Raw genomic sequence first — 16,511 nt, 5'->3', positions numbered from 1 at the left:
TCTCCAGGAGTTCTACAAATGACCCAGGTGCTTTTGTCAAAGGTCTTATAACTCTAAGAACATTGGAGAGCTCTGCCTCTTGCACAGTAATGTGAAAGTGTGGCATATCCTTTTGTAGGGTGCCAGAAAATGGTTACAATTTAAACATACTTCCCCATCTCACAGGAGTCACCAATTCTTCAGAAACCGTCTGGTGAATGTTCTCTTGTGGCACATTGGGTTAAGGATCTGGTGTTGTCATTGCACTGGCTCGGGTCATTGCTGTGGCATGGGTTCAATCCCTTGCTGGGAAACTTCCACATGCAGCAGGTGCAACTCCCCCCCAAAAATGTCTTGGGTACGCTGATGTATATAATGATCACTTAGGGCGCTGGTTAAAATGCAGATTTCTCAGCTCTGCTCCTATATATTCTGGTTTAATAGGTCTGGAGTCGGTCCAGCATTTAAATTTTAAACGTGCTTCCCACATGGCTCTATTTTAAGTGTTCCATGGGTCATTATTTTGAGAAGTGCTGCTCTAGGGAATAGGGTGTTCAGCTGTGTCAGGATGGCCCAGGGATGTTTACAGTGCCCCCAGAACACACACACCAGCCTATGAGCTGTGTAAAGATGGGATATAGTACGTGGCTGTTAGTGTGGCTCCAATAGGTTTTGACTAAGACATTTCCAGGAGAAACAGCTTTTTACTTATGGGTTTAGATCTCCCCCACTGCCACGATTCACCTTTGATTCTTTTGCAAGACATGATTTGCAACTTGGAAGTAACATTGGGTACATTGGTGGTCCAGTGTAGCTTAGTTTTAGTTCATGAAGAATTCAGACACAGCAATATGGTTTGTTGACAGGTGCCCAGTAGTTAGGGTTGGTGAGAAGAGTTCCAATCTGTTTCAATTGCTCATGATATTTTATGGTCATGATCTGATCAATTCTCACTTGTCCAGCATACTTTTTGTTTCCCACTCTGAGCTGTGATTTAAATGGATTGTTTCTGGCCAAGGTGGAGGTTGGTTGGTTCACTTTAATTAATTTTAGCTGGAAAGAGAATCACAGCAGCATATCTCCTGTTGGGATTTTTTTGTCATTGTCCCTGAGATACCTGGATGGGTAGGGCTTTGCCTACTTTGTTCTCACATATCCTTTGATTATATTCCTTTTGTCCCAGAGAAGCTTTCATTTGGCACATTGATTGACTTGGATGCATCATATTGACTATCAACTTGGGATTAGAGTAATAAAGCCAAGCCAGCAAAACTAGAGACCTACTTTTTGCAGAAAGCCAATATGGATGTGAAATGTCCCAATTTTCCTTTGAAAAATAGTTTGATAAAGATTGCATTAAATCTCAGTTTGCCTATTAAATGTCTTAATTTTTTCATATTTCTGTTTTTACCCTCAGGGCTAGTAGAATGAGTTGGCTAGAAAAACAACAAAGTGAGAATTTTAAAATTCAAGTTTTAAATGATATCATTTGGCTTAGGGACAACAGCTGAGCAGATGAATGGAAGCTGGATGCCCCTTCTCCTGAGAGAAATGAAGAAGAACCAGCATATTACTGGTTTGGCTGTGGTTGCTGAGTTTATTATATGTTTGCACTGCTGACTTAAGTACTTTATACATTGAAAAATGCAGCAACAGACAAGAATTGCTCTTTAATCTATAAAATATGCCCTGTCTTTAGCTTGGCAATAAAAATTAGCAGGTGGTACCACTTTATTCAGCAGATAAAGCCTGGAAAATTTGTTTGCAAGTTAAATTCTTATTTTAAAGAATCCTTAGCATTCCCATTGTGGCGGAATGGGATCCACAGAGTCTTGGGAGCGCTGGGACACAGGTTCAATCCCTGGCCTGGCACTGTGGATTAAGGATCCAGTTTTGCTGCAGCAGTTGTGGCTTAGGTCGCAACTATGGCTCAGATCTGAACCCTGGCCTGGGAACTCCTTATTGCCACTGTAGGGCAGGACCCCCCTCCCAAAAGAAAAAAAAAAGGCAAAGAATCATGTATTAAATTTTTTGGAGGTGGACAATTTTTAAGGGCAACTCTGTAGTGATTATTTTTTAAGGTAAAGCCAGTAATTATTTCTATAAATTCAATTCCTAATGTTTCCATTTTAAAACAGTATGTATATTGGGGCCAGGAGAATGTACCCTGTGTTCCAATCCCACTGCTATTTCATTACTTTACATTGCTGAGCATTGTATTAAATGATTTCTTAAGAACACATTCATGTTTAAAATTTTATGATTCTACTTTCAATTTTCTAGTGAATGGATTTGTTGAAAATAAAGGAGGATTGAGACTCAATAGATGCTAAACTGTTTTAAAGCTGCAGCATCCAATATAGTAGCCACTAAACACACGTGGCTGTGGAACTCAAAATATGCTTGGTCCAAATTGAGATGTGATATAAGTGTAAAGTAAACAGTGAATTTCAAAGATTTAATAGAAAAATGTGAAATACTTGATGAATTAATAATTTCTTGATGATTGTATGTTGCAATGATTATATATTGGATATATCAGGTTAAATAAAATATATTAAGATGAATTTTTCATGTGTTTAAGTACAAACCTTTTACATTTAAATGCTTTAAATTCAGACAATTCTAATAAATTTAAGGTAGAAAATTGGAACTTCCATATCTGGCTCATATTGTTTTCATTGCACAGGACTATTCTAAAAATAGAGCCTACAAAGGAACCCTCCTAACTAGCAGGTAACTCTCCATTACTGATGGAACACCTCAATGATGTAGAAGAAATTCTTTGAAGGTGTGATGAAAAATTTATTTCCTAAAGTATAGTTCATTGAACATTAGTTCTGTAAGGTGCATTACCATAGCTAAGTGAGTTGAGCCAACTAGTACTCATTCACAACATTCATTAGCATAATACTAACGCCTAAATGAATAAATTAATAATGCTTTTCTGATATTAACGTACTGCTTTCCAATCATTTGAAACATAGTCCTCTTTTTTTAAAAAGGACAACTACTAGTAGTCTATAGACTCAAGAAATCTGTTATTGTGAAAAGATTGTTGGATTAGATGGTCACCCAGTTCCTTTTGTTCCTTGAATGTTTACATGAACTGTACTTGTTTCTGTGTATACTAGCTTCTTTTCTAAAAAATCCTTTCCTTATTTTTCATAAAATATTTCCTTTCAGTTTTCTAGGCTATTTGAAATATCACCAGTTAGATATGTTTAGGTTACCAGTCATCCTCTCAAAAAATTCCTGATTTGCCCCATTCCCCAAAGAAGGGATGTGTAGTGAAGGGTTCAAAGGACAGGAAGACACTTGAATCTGTGGGAGAAATAAGAGGATGTTAAAAAATTATATATCCTTTTTGAAACATTATGTTTAATATATTTCTCACCAAAAAAAGTGCTATGTTATGGGTTAATAGGTGGCTGTGGACAAGTTGGGGAACCTAAATGTGATTTATAACCCTGTTTTCCAGAGAAATTGCATTCAGCATCCCAAAAAGCCAATTTACAAGCAAATGTTAGGAATATAAATTGTAGTTGGACACTTCCATTGTATAGATTGATTCAGAAGCTCAGGGGACAGAAGCAATCAATATCCTGTATTTGTTTCAATGCCCTACCTTGCTTTTCTCAATAAGCACTTTGTTGCTCATAACAGTGAGAAGATGGAGAGCATGATACAACAAAAGTTTTTATAACAATGTTTACAGTATCTCATTAATCACAAAGGAGCATCAAGAAGGTATCAACATCACTTTCCTAGATTACTAAATTATCAGGTTTTATTACTATAAGTACTCCTTCATAGAATAAACCAAATTATTTTCTTCTCTCATAAATAATACAAAGATTACACAGACACATATCCATATGCACGTTTCCAAACTCAATAAACCCATTCACTCATGCTTCCTAAGGAAAAATAAAATAATCTTCGGATTCACAAGAGAACAGGATGACACATTTACTTGCAATGGGTCTCTAGTAATTAGAGGTACTTCAGGTCAAGGAACCTGAAATGACCTCAGAGCATGGAGTATTTAAATTAAGCTGTTGTTGAAAAACTACTGATACTTTATTAAGAGTGGAAAAGATGAAAATCAAGCCTATTCTGAGATATTGAACATTTGTTTTAAATAGATTTTGGGATGACTTTCTTTGACATGCTCTCCTTGCTGAATTCGCAACTGAGAGCTATGTTTCTTTTTCTGTTCAGCATTTTTGAGATGTAATTCACATACAATACATCAATGTTAAGTTTACAAATTGAATGAACTTTAGAAAGTGTATCTAGTCATATAATTACGATAGCAATCATAATATCAGATAGTGCCGTTACCCTAGAATCCTAATATCAGATTGAGCCCCTCTGTGGTCTCTTCTTACTTGCTACATTCAGATTCTGATGAACACTGATGTTTTCCTTTATAGAATTTTGTATTGATAGAATCACCATATGTAGTATCTTGTGTCTGGCTTCTTAGCATAGTGCTATGAGAATCATCCAATTGTTTTGCATTGTGTAGACATACCATTTGTTTACGCATTCATTCATTGATGGGAAGCTGAGTTATTGCCAGTCTTTTGGCAATTATGAATAAAGCTACCATAAATGTCAGCAGACAGGTCTTTATGTAGACATCGATTTTCAGTTGTCTTTGGGACATACTTAGGAAAAGGATTGCTGAGTTGTATGTTAAACATGTTTAACTTCATAATTAACTGTCAGAGAGTTTTCCAAAAACCCTGTACCATTCTGTATTCCCACTGGCTATGTAAGAGAGTTCCAGGATGTAGACATCCTCACCAATATGTGCATTGTCAGTCTTTTTTGAATTTTAGCCATTATGCTCGGTGTGTAGTGGTGATACATTTGTGGTTTTAACTTACATTTCCCTAGTCTCTAGTATGTTGAGTATATTTTCATGTAATTACCTGGCATTTGTCTTATCATGTAATTATCTGTTAATTATATGCCAGTTTTCTTTGGTGAGTTATCCAAAACTTTTGCTCAATATTTTAAACAGATTAGTTGTCTTGTTATTGAGTTCTAAAAGTTCTTTATATATTCTAGATATACTTTCTTAGTAAGGTATTTGTTGCTGCTGTGGTGTGGGTTTGATCCTTGACCCAGAAACTTTCACATGCCGCAGGTGCAGCCCCCCTACCCCCAAAAAAGGTTTTAGCTCAGACAACTGAATTCAGCTTTACTCTGATTAAATTTGGACAAATGAACTGGCTACTTTCTTATCAAAGAGGGCATAGGCCAATTTCAGCTTGGTTTGTACCATATTTATAATGCAAGATGTTGTGTGTATGTATATGTAAATATTACACATATTTAAAAGAAAGGTCTTGATTAATGGGTCCCTTCCCTCAGTTCTGTGAGATACATGAGTATAAACACAACATATAGAAAAAAGTTTTTAGACTCTTGAAAGAAAAGCAGTTACAAATAGCAAATGTTGTGACAGTAGCATGGTGATAACAGCTCTTTATTTTTATTCAAGAGCACATAGGTTTCTGTCACTAAAATACAGTTTAAAAAAACCTTGTTTATAGTCTTCATTTGTGGAGAAGCCTGAGGCATGAGAGGAATAACTAATTTATATTTGTGCAGTCTCATGTTCTTCTGTAATTACCAGTTGGGACTTTGGCCAGTGGTTGTACGTTTAAACAGGTCTGGATTTGTAAGTCTATATCTAAGGAAGTTGCTGATGTTGGTGACTGAATTTCGCTTCCTTAATGTTTGACCTAGATGGCATCCAGGTATCACACTACATCTCGTTAGGAGCTGGATCTTAATAGGAACTGGCTGAGCTTCATTCTCAAGTAAAATATGAGAGAATGAAGGAGACTGCATGAGTAGAAGATGACATTTTTAAAACCATTTAACTCCATTTTAATTTTCCCTACCCTGTCTAAATGGACATTACTGAAAATGAATCACAGCTATATTACCTAGTTGGGTTGATATGAAGCTACCTAAACTGGCAATTTTATGAATTGTCAATGCTTTTTCTTACTTCCAAACCCCTTATCCTTTTTCTTTCGCTTAATCCCTTCTCTCTGCTTCACTTCCCTTTTATTCCTGAAGAACGATATGTGGGACTCTCTAAACTCTTTTCCTTACCACACTTACCATCACTTTTCATGTCTCCATATTTCAGCTTCATTCTGCTCCTTTTTCCTAGATATTTTTACTATCTTTCTTTCCTGGGTAACTTGTCTCTACAGTTGAGCCTTGATCAATACAGCTTTGAACAGGGCGGGTCCACTTATATGCAGATTTTTTTCAATAAATATATTGGAAAATTTTTTTGGATAGTTGTGACATTTTGAAAAAACTTGCATCAAAAAAACCCACATAGCCTATAAATATCAAAACAATCAAGAAGAAGTTAGGTATGTCATGAATGCCTAAAACCCGTGTAGATACTAGTATATCCTTATTTAGGCATTAGGTGAGTGTCTATACATAGACATAAGGTGAGTGATGTTTAATATAAAATTAATAATGTGTTAGCTTTCTTTCCATTTTTTATTTCATTTTATGACTTTGTTTTCAAAGAATTACATTACCATACAGTATATCTCTTTATTATAATTGAAGAAACTGTATATTAGTCTATCTTCACGGGTATATTTTTTTTAATTTAATGTTTCCAATACTGTATTATGAATGCCATAAAATTTTATAATGATTTATTCAGTAGTGTAAGGCTATGCTGCTAGGAAGCAACGGTATTGATTATACTAGGCTACAGCAAAGCAATCATATTGCTGTTTCTTCGTTATTGGTGCATGAATTGTTATACCTGTAAATAAATGAATGAATTTCTTTTTCACATTTTTGATATCTAGTGTTAGTGGTACATATAACAGCTACAATGTTTTGTATCATATAAGACTGTTGATGTAGGTACTGATGATTCTTCTTGTAAACACAATGTGAACTTACAGTATTGTAAATATATTTTCTCTTCCTTATGATTTTCTTAATAATAATTTATTTCCTCTAGCTTACTTTATGTAAGAATGCAGTTCATAATCCATATAATATACAAAATATGAGTTAATTGACTATTTTATTGGTAAGGCTTCTGGTCAACAGTAGGATATTGCTAACGTTTGGAGGAGTCTATAAAAGTGCCTAAAATACCACCTAAAAATATTAGCTACTATTATGAACAAGTACTTATTTTCTGTATCACGGTCACTGATTCATCAACTCTGCAATCCAAGTCTTTCCCAAAGTCTCTCCTAAAATGACAAACTTTTCATGTTATCACAAGAAAAACTGCCCAAATATGATGGAATGTGAAAATTATGCTTTTTATTGTATTCACATAAAATAGTTACACTGAGTCGTCCAAATGCATTGGTGAATTAAAGCCTCCAACTCTTACAAATTTTTATACATATATCTATGCATTTATAAATACACATATATGTAAAAGATATATATTTTTTCTAAAATAAAGTGCCCAAATTTTGATATATGGGGCCATAGTAGGGAAAAAAGAATCATAAAGCTTTATTAGTTATAGACTGTACTTTCACAATATAGGAATCTGTTTTATACACATTTATTCAGGTATAGTGAACTTTAATCATTCCTTCTTTTCTGAATCCTCCTAACAAATTAATTTATCCAAAATATTAGAAGTCATGTTGCCAACTTAACAAATCAGTGGCTAATTCTTCTTACTGTGCCTGGCACAGAGCCTGGACTCCCCAACGGAAGGGTAGTTAAGTTTTACTCTTAACTTACCTGTTTTTTGGAATGTTGTCTTTCTGCTAAGATGATAATCAGAGAAAGAAATGAACTAGACACTTCTGATTCTAAATCCTCTATTAGCATTCAATAAAATCAGCATTTGGTGCAAAGATTCCTATTGTCTTTACATCAGCCTGGGCTTGGTGAGAAATGGCCCAGCAAGGTTTGAATTGAAGGGTCCTGCTGCCTTTGCTATATATAATTAAATCTTTCTGGAGCCATAGAGAATGAGGGTACAATGATCAACAGACCATAGAAATATTGAAATGAAACTCTCTAGGACAATGTAAAACTTTGAGGATGTGTTTGAATTTAAGAGCAAAACAAGGGTTAAAGAAAAACTAGATAATTTAAGATAGTTCAGGAAATCCTCACTTCAAATAGGAACTAAGGCTCTATTCCCCAGTCCAACATCTCCGCTACTCTTCCTGTGTTTTTACTGCATCCTCTATTATTTTGGACTTTTGCAATGATCATTTGTAGACTATGACAAAGAAGGGAATTTAAAAATGCCTCTGAAAAGACTTCAACCTATTGAAGCAAAGTGGAGATGGCTACGAAGAGCTTAATATGAACCCAGCCATTTCAGAATCTGGTGATTACATGTTCAAGCTACAACAGAGCATATTTTATTCAAGCAGGCATAAGAAAGATTGTCAGCACTGAAACTGCATTGAAACACTCTCTAACTTCCCAACATATGGGAGGCTGAGACCAGACATTTCTGAGAGTCGCAACAAGGAATGGAATATTTTCTTATTTGGGGGGTGAAAAAGGGCAAAAGGGCAAGAAAGTGTTTCCAATTACCAGACCCACCTGAACAGGACCTTCACAAGGACAGAGCTGCCTAACTGCTGATTTTAGTGAGCATCTTGTTAATGGCTTGCTTGACATGTGTGGTGGAGCTGCGTCGCCTTGTCTTGCCCTGGACCATCTTCCGGCGTCGTACCTCTCGACACAGCTCGTAGAATATCTCTGTGATGTTCCCTTCTCCGGTGCAGGCAGAACATTCATAAAAAGCACATGCCAATTCTGTGGCCAGCTTCTCCCCTTCTTCTGTACTAACCTGTCTAGAGTGGTCCAAGTCAGCCTTGTTTCCAACCAAGATGAGAGTCACATTCTTGGGCTTTTTGATCTCATCTAGGATGTTCTTAAGTGGCAGCACTTCTTCAAAACTTCCTCGGTCAGTAATGTCATAGACCAGCACAAAGCCTTCCCCCCATCGCATGTGTCCTTCCCTCTGAATGGTGTCTTCCTGTTGGCACGGAAAAAATAGCAGTTGAGAGACCTGGAAGTAATTGCAATGTATAGATGCTGCAAATGTTAACGATGATCCCTTAATGACTATTCTTTATGTTCAGTGTCATTAACATTTCTTGGTGGTCTCCCTGTACAGGCTTACCTTCTCAACCAGTTTTGAATAGAAGCATTGCTTAGGAGACTAGACATTTTCTAACTGCATAGAACCTTTCTGCTTCTCATTTTTTCTTGCCACATCATTAAATCTGTAATTCCAAGAATTTAAAGAAATTATCCTCTTAGTTGAGCACATTGCCTCTGTGGTTTTTCATTACAATTGAATTGGCAAATAGGTAATAAGACAAGTTGACCTTACCCATTCTCTAGACATCAGAATTAGAGGCATGGCTTAATGAAATGATTTTGGTTTTGTTTTGTTGTTGCTGTTGTTTTAATATTCTCTCTTCAGATTATAGAAGATTATAGACAATTAGCCACTAGGGCAGAAAAACAGTGAAAATTGTGTAGAGAATTAAACTCAAAGCCAGGGGGGTTTGGCTTTTTTTTTTTAGCTCAACACCCCCCCAAATATTATGTAGTCTTATTGATACTCATTTGAAGTGATACTCAAAAGGGTGATCACTCCTTCCTAAGGTAGCATGTGTGATTTGAAAATGCATAGCCTTTGTAGGCTCAAATGACTTCTGTAGGCATCTGTTTCCCTGCTGTTTCTTTCTGTAGAATCGGTGCTGGGTGATAGGTGAGAGCATATGTAGGAAGGGGATAGTGATGAGAAGGAAAATATATAATTAGCTGTCAGAATATTCCTTTGATTACTTTAAATTCAAATCTTCTTGGGATCCCAAGTAGCTGAAAAGTACCATGAAATCCTTCAGCTTCGTAACTCAATACTTGCGGTCATTCCTATTCTTGGGAATCAAATATATTTATGAACCTGCTTATAATTTCACAACTGACTGGCTGCAAAGCAAATTTACATTAGTTTCCTTTTTAAACAAGTTACTGTTATTCAATGATGTGGCTCAAATTTTCAATTGGATTTGGTGAGGCTTGAAAAGAATATTAGAGAAGATATTCCTAAAATAAAGTACTGGAAAAAGATTTTGAAGTCATATAAGTTTAGAATATAATATATAGTAAATTTCTTAAAGAAATTCATATAGTCAGTTTATACATAAGCATATTAAAGACTGAGAACTTCTGCAGTAAAGATAACTGTTTATCAGAGCATTCCAAAACATTTATCCATGAAAACATATTAATATCTTGCATCTCCCCAAAATATAGGTAGGCAATTCTATTCTAGATGATATCATGTGAGTTTTATGGTATTTTCAAAACCCCCTTGGAGTACTGTGTAATTTATGTAAGGATGCATACACAGGCTATTACAAATATGTTAATATATAAAGTAATTAGGTAATTAAATAAAAAGTCTTAGTTAATTGTAGGAAAGTGTTTTAATTTTGTTCAGATTGTGCAGGTCCCTTTTTTATTTGATCCATAAAATGTTTGAGCAGAATTCTTTATTCACCTGACCAGCTGTATCTAGTATCTCCATGGTGACAACTTCATCATCAATGGTTGCTTGGTGTCGATAGGTTGATTCTGGGGGAATGAGCAAAAGAAGAAGGTAAAAATGTAAATACATGCATGATTTAATTCGATCCTTAAAATTACAAATTAGGCTGTCTGTTTTTAGAGCATAAGGGAACGTGCATCCTAGGAAAGAGAGGGTGGATGTGGAAGAATGTGCCATCTGTATACTCTTAGGGCTTCTGGAAGTAACAGGTTCCAACATGCAGACACACATGTTCAAGATACATTATAAGAGAGTCTTTTTGCCTCTTATTTTATTCTCCTATGATGCCAGCATCTTGATGCTCTCTTCCTTCTAAAATGAAGCCTCCATATCTGAAAATGAAAAAATGATTCCCACAAGTGCATTTTACCTTGATACTCCTAAAAATCTAGTTTCTGGAATATGTTATTTTCTGTTCTTGACAAGATGGCAGATAGACAGGAGGTGTTCATTTCTATCTAGACCTCAAGCCTAGAAAAGTAATAAACATTAAAGAGAAGCAGATGGCTGTCCATGTAAAAAATGACTAAAGTTATGAGGAACTCTCGGGGCAGTAGAAGGAGGTTGGACCCCAGGGTCTGGGGGTTGTGAGGAATAGTTACCCAAAGTAGAGGAGGGCTGGGCAGCATGGAAGGGAGATGGAACAAAGTAGAATTCTCTTGTTCATGTTATCTCTTCAAGGTGGAAAAATGACAGCAGCTCAGTACCAGCTAGAGGCTGGTAGGTTAATGTCAGAGTAACCCCCAACTCTGCTAGAGTGAGGAGAAGTTAGTAGAGGCAAGAGCACTAGGTGACTCTGAGTGTGCCCTTGACATGAAATGGAAACCAGAGGTTAACACCTGGTGCTGCTTTATATGAAAACTGGAACTATTGACATAAAGCACTCAATAAATGATTGACTGAGTTGACAAAGTTCAGGTTGAAGAACTCTCCCAGAAAGTACTAGTAAATGATAAAAAAGAAGGAAAATGTGAAAGCAAAATATAAGAGATACAGATAACAAATAGACATACTTTATAAAATGAGCCTCAATGAGAGAATAAAATACAAAGAAGCATAGTTGAGGTTATAGTGAGTGAGAATTACCGAGGGTGAGAGGCATTGAACAACTTCAGATCAAAAGTACTAACAGGACACACAAGGAAAAAGTCCCATATCTCAACCTATTACAACCAACTGTAAGGATATCAATGACAAAGAGGAAAAATTTAAGGGATCTAGAAGAAAAAAAAAATATAACCTACAAAAGTGTGTGACTACTGATGGACTTCTCATCGGCAAAACTGAATTCGAGATCCTAATGGAGTCAAAGCAGCAAAACTACACCAAGAGCAATCCAGAATTACAATTCTAGAAAATATCAATATATGAGGGTGGAGGTGAGGGAAGAGACCAAAGGCAGTTTTGAGTGGGCTGGTTTACTTGTCTTATCCCAAATAATGACATAATAAAAAGAAAGACTAGAAAAAGATGAGTCTCCAACTCAACAAATTAGAAGAGGAAAACAGAATAAATCCAAGAAGATATGAGGAAAGAAGTAAAAGAGAAAACACCAGAAAATAATTAGATAAAGTTAACAAAACCAAAAAGTATGGTGCTTGAAAAGTTTTTTAAAAAGAGGTGAATGGGGGAGAGGTAAAAATCTGGCAATACTGACTAGTAAATTAAGAGAAAATGTGCCATCAAATAAAATTTAGCATAAAAAGAGGAAATAATTACACAGTCTGATCAAGTAAAAATAAAATAACATTATGAATTGTATGCCAAACACATTTCAAACCCTCCTAAATTCTGTAAGAAAAAAATGCACATGGAAACAATCCAAATGTCCATAGACAGATGATTAGATTAGGAAGATGTAGTATAAATACACAATGGAATACTACTTAGCCATAAAAAAACCACAAAATAATGCCATTTGCAGCAACACGGGTGAAACTAGAGACTCTCATACTGAGTGAAGTAAGTCAGAAAGAGAAAGATAAATATCATATGATATCACTTATATCTGGAATCTAATATATTGAAATGAACCTTTCCACAGAAAAGAAAATCATGGACTTGGAGAATAGACTTGTGGTTGCCAAGGGGGAGGGGGAGGGAGTGGGACGGATGGGATGCTTGGAGTTAATAGATGCAGACTATTGCCTTTGGAATGGATTAGCAATGAGATCCTGCTGTGTAGCACTGAGAACTATGTCTGATCACTTATGATGGAGCATGATAATGAGAGAAAAAAGAATGTATACTTGTATGTGTAACTGGGTCATCATGCTATACAGTAGAAAATTGATGGAGCACTGTAAACTAGCTATAACGGAAAAAAAAATCATTATATAAAGCCAAAAAAAAAAAAAAGAAAAAAATGCACATATTGGTGCGGAGAGAAATAGAACTTAAAGAGATCAATAGCCAGGAAAGAAATAAAAATGAGAGTTGTAGATTTCTCCTTACCATAAAAAACTACACCCAACAGCTTTATAGGAGACTTCTATTAAATATTAAGAAAGCTGTTCTAGGGATTAAAAAAAAAAAAGCATAGCTACCCATTACATGAATTCCAACAAGAAGTGTTACAAAATTAAAAAGAAAAGAAAAAAAAATGTAAATGCATTTCATTCTTGAATAGAGATTCAAAAATTCTAAATAAGATATTACCCAATTGCATCCAACAGTGTAATAAGAAAAGTACTTCATGATCCAAAGGAGTTTATTTTAGGAACACAGAGTATTTATAACTATCAATGCAATCAATGCACTAAAAGTCTAAAGAAAACAAATCACATGATTACCTCTATAGCATGATAAAATGTATACAAATTTAAAATATATACATATGTGGAAAAATACTTTTTTCAAAAGATATGTAATAGCTAGCACATACTGCTTACCATTCGAACACAAGTTATTTTAAATGCTTTACTTATGTTAATTCATTTCATCCTTACAAGCATATCATGCAGTATGTGTTACCATCAGCTCCACTTTGCATAAAGACGCTGAGGTACAAGAAGATTAAAGAAGTTGCTGAAAATCCCACAGGTAAATGGTACAGTTGAGAGTAGAACCCAGGAAGACTACCTTTAGGAATTCAGGCTTTGAACCACTTCGCTAAGTATCAACCATAATAGATTATGTACCCATGGGAAATAGGAGGGTGGTGGTGTCAGAATAGGGGATGCAGGAAAAATAATGTGAAATAATATGCAAGCTTCACATACACATGGCATGGTGCCAGGAAAAGAGCTGCATGATGAACTTAAGTATTAACTCAACTAACTCAATTATTTGCACCTAAAGTACCCAACTCACTAACCAGTCAACTAACTACATAAACCTAGAAATTTTGTTCCCATCAGGGTAGCCAGGGAGCCAGTGCTTTAATTTTTTCCTCCCTGTCTATCTCAGGTTTCCTACCTTCAGATCATCAACTATTTTATGGTCCTTTTCTAACAACAGTTTTGTGTTACTTTGCTGTAAATCAAATATCCTACCTAGAAACCACAGGGAGGAAGCTTAATTAAGTACCACAACTGGCTTTCTACTTGTCATCAGCACTGTGTAAGGATTATTGACACAAGTGGCACATTGTGGGTGGATTTTCCGAAAAATAAAATTTGAAAGTCAGAGAAATTGGCATAGCATTGTAAATCAACTATACTTTGATAAAAAAATTTTAAAAATCAGGTTGTGTTTGTTGGGTTTGTTTTTTCAGACACCACATCTAAGTGATAAAATACAGTGTTTGTCTTTGTCTATCTGACTTATTTCACTCAGCATAATACCCACCAGGTCCATCAATGTTATGGCAAATAGCTAGATTTAATTCTTTTTTATGGCTAAGTTATAGTCCATTGTTTGTATATGTGTGTGTATATTTATATATAAGGTTACACACACACACACACATATATATGTATATATCTCACATCTTCTTATCCGTTCATCTGTCGATGGACATTTAGGTTGCTTCTACATTTTGGCTATTGTCAGTAAGTGTACAGCACAGGGAGTATAGCCAATATTTTACAAGGGCTCTCTATAGTGTGTAATTTATAAAATACCAGATGACTATGTTGTATACCTGAAACTAATGCAATATTTTAAATCACTATTTTTCACTTTGGGAAAAGAAAATGAGATTATGTTCCACATAATAAGTGTATTTTACATTATTGTCATTCTCTGGTACTATGTAACCCTTACACAGTATGGGCAACAATTCTCAATTCTAGTCCATTCCATCTCCTTTCTCTTTTATGTTAGATGGGTGATTATTGCTTTGTATAACTGAACGTGTTAAAATATCATTTATAGCCACTACTCATGTATAAGCGCTCTCTCAATTATCTCCTTTTCATCTTCGATGCTCCAGGCCTGAACAGGAAAGGCCCAGAGGGCAGCACCCATGCCAGGATCCACACCCTTTTTGTTTCTCCCTCTACTGTTCTGCAGTGACCTTTGTTCTGCTTTCCCTTTTTAAAGGACTGGCTTTAGCCCTGGAGCCTGGAAAACAGAATTCTGGGCTCTGGTCCATCTCTTTGCACCAAAAGTTGTCTGACAGACGGGGACATTTTTCTCAGTTGCTTCCATGATAAATAGGCTATGTATTTCAACCACAGAAGGCCACAGTAGGGGGGAAATAAAATATAATGAAAATGGTATGAAGTTGTGTGATTCTTTGGCTGTTTGTTAACTGAAACGAATGATGAAAGGCAGGAAATGAGGGAATGTCAGCCACAGACAGAGCGGAGGGTGGTAGCAGGGATTTCATCTAAGCTGAATACTGGTTTTATGCCATTTGGAGCATTTATTTTCTTTAAGCCTCTTCTCTCATTAGGAACCCATGTCTATGTGTAAAACAGTGGAAGTATTGCTTACAGAAGCAAAACCCTATACATCCATGTGTTAGGTTTCCCGAATATAATTCTAAAAAATGTACTAAGTTCTTTTGGAATGAAATTCTACTAGCCATTCTAAAACTTGAGATAAAATGTGTATGTGTTTGGAGGGTAAAAACACTTTCTTTTTGTTCATACCAACAGAAAATAATGATTTTTAAGTCTTCCCTGTTTTTTTTTTTTTTTTTTTTTTAAGGTTGGGGGATGATTATTTAAGAGCTACTTCAGAATGAAACAAATATTGTATACTGTAAGATCAATATTAATTTCAAGATGGAATTAGGCATATTAAATGTACGTATATTAAATGTATATCTGAAGTTCACCGCATGATTTAAAACCTGCATTTAGTACCATTTATGAATAGAAGTATATTTTGTATACTAAGAGAAATTGATGCTCAAAGGGTTGTTTTGTATGACTAATCCCTTTACTAATTTAGCTCTTTTGCAAATTTCAACATATTAATATAGAAAACTAGCCAGTACAGTAACAATAAGAGTCAGTAATGTTGATTTATGCTGGAGTGGGAACTGTCCTGACTTGAGTTCTGTTGCTAGTCTAACCATGAACTAGCCATATAATCTTGGATAAATTTACTTCATTGGACTTGTTGCCTTGTTTGCCAAATGACAATCTCAAAGTTCCTTGCTGTGCCAATATCAAATAGTTCTGTGAGCTGGCAAAGCACCTCTGCTTTAATATCCAATTGAGAGAAGGTGTTCTGGGTGTTTCCCTCTCTTAGTAGGAGCCTTTCCAAGCAGAGGGAACTGTAAAATAGGCAGGAAGAACCAATCACAAAATCAAAGTGCCAGTGGGTCCAAGTGTCTCCGATTCCTACCCTCACTATAGTCTGAGCCTTTACTAACCAAACAGAGACACCATAATACATTCAAACACAGAGTAGGGTGCCTCTTATGTAGTAGCAGTGGTGACAAATGCTGGAACGAGGTCTCTCACTTCCTCTACAAATGCTCCCAACACACACAAAACTGTACATG

General features: G+C 35.6%; 1 protein-coding gene and 1 long non-coding RNA gene across 3 annotated transcripts in view; one reads left to right on the top strand and one right to left on the bottom strand.

Moving 5' to 3' along the window:
- Positions 1 to 2,638, top strand: part of LOC106510355 (uncharacterized) — a 50,504-nt gene extending 47,866 nt beyond the window's left edge. Inside the window, exon 6 of the long non-coding RNA XR_002344097.2 lies at positions 1,397 to 2,638. This is a non-coding gene — a long non-coding RNA (uncharacterized LOC106510355). The remainder of the gene's footprint in view (positions 1 to 1,396) is intronic.
- Positions 2,639 to 7,298: 4,660 nt separating this feature from the next.
- Positions 7,299 to 16,511, bottom strand: part of RERG (RAS like estrogen regulated growth inhibitor) — a 113,315-nt gene continuing 104,102 nt past the window's right edge. For both annotated transcript variants that reach the window (XM_003481681.5, XM_084956712.1), the window contains 2 exons: positions 10,562 to 10,635; positions 7,299 to 9,022 (listed from right to left, as the gene is read on the bottom strand). In XM_003481681.5, coding sequence (XP_003481729.1) covers positions 8,615 to 9,022; positions 10,562 to 10,635 — 482 coding nt within the window. In that variant the 3' untranslated portion in view covers positions 7,299 to 8,614. The remainder of the gene's footprint in view (positions 9,023 to 10,561; positions 10,636 to 16,511) is intronic.

Source organism: Sus scrofa, chromosome 5 (genome assembly GCF_054392235.1).
Source record: "Sus scrofa isolate SSC_HxYL_T2T_F1_AM1 chromosome 5, Sscrofa_HxYL_maternal_Yorkshire_Landrace_v2.0, whole genome shotgun sequence".
NCBI classification, from domain to species: Eukaryota; Metazoa; Chordata; class Mammalia; order Artiodactyla; family Suidae; genus Sus; species Sus scrofa.
Note: the sequence above shows the minus strand (reverse complement) of the source record. Positions and strands in the feature narration are given on the sequence as shown.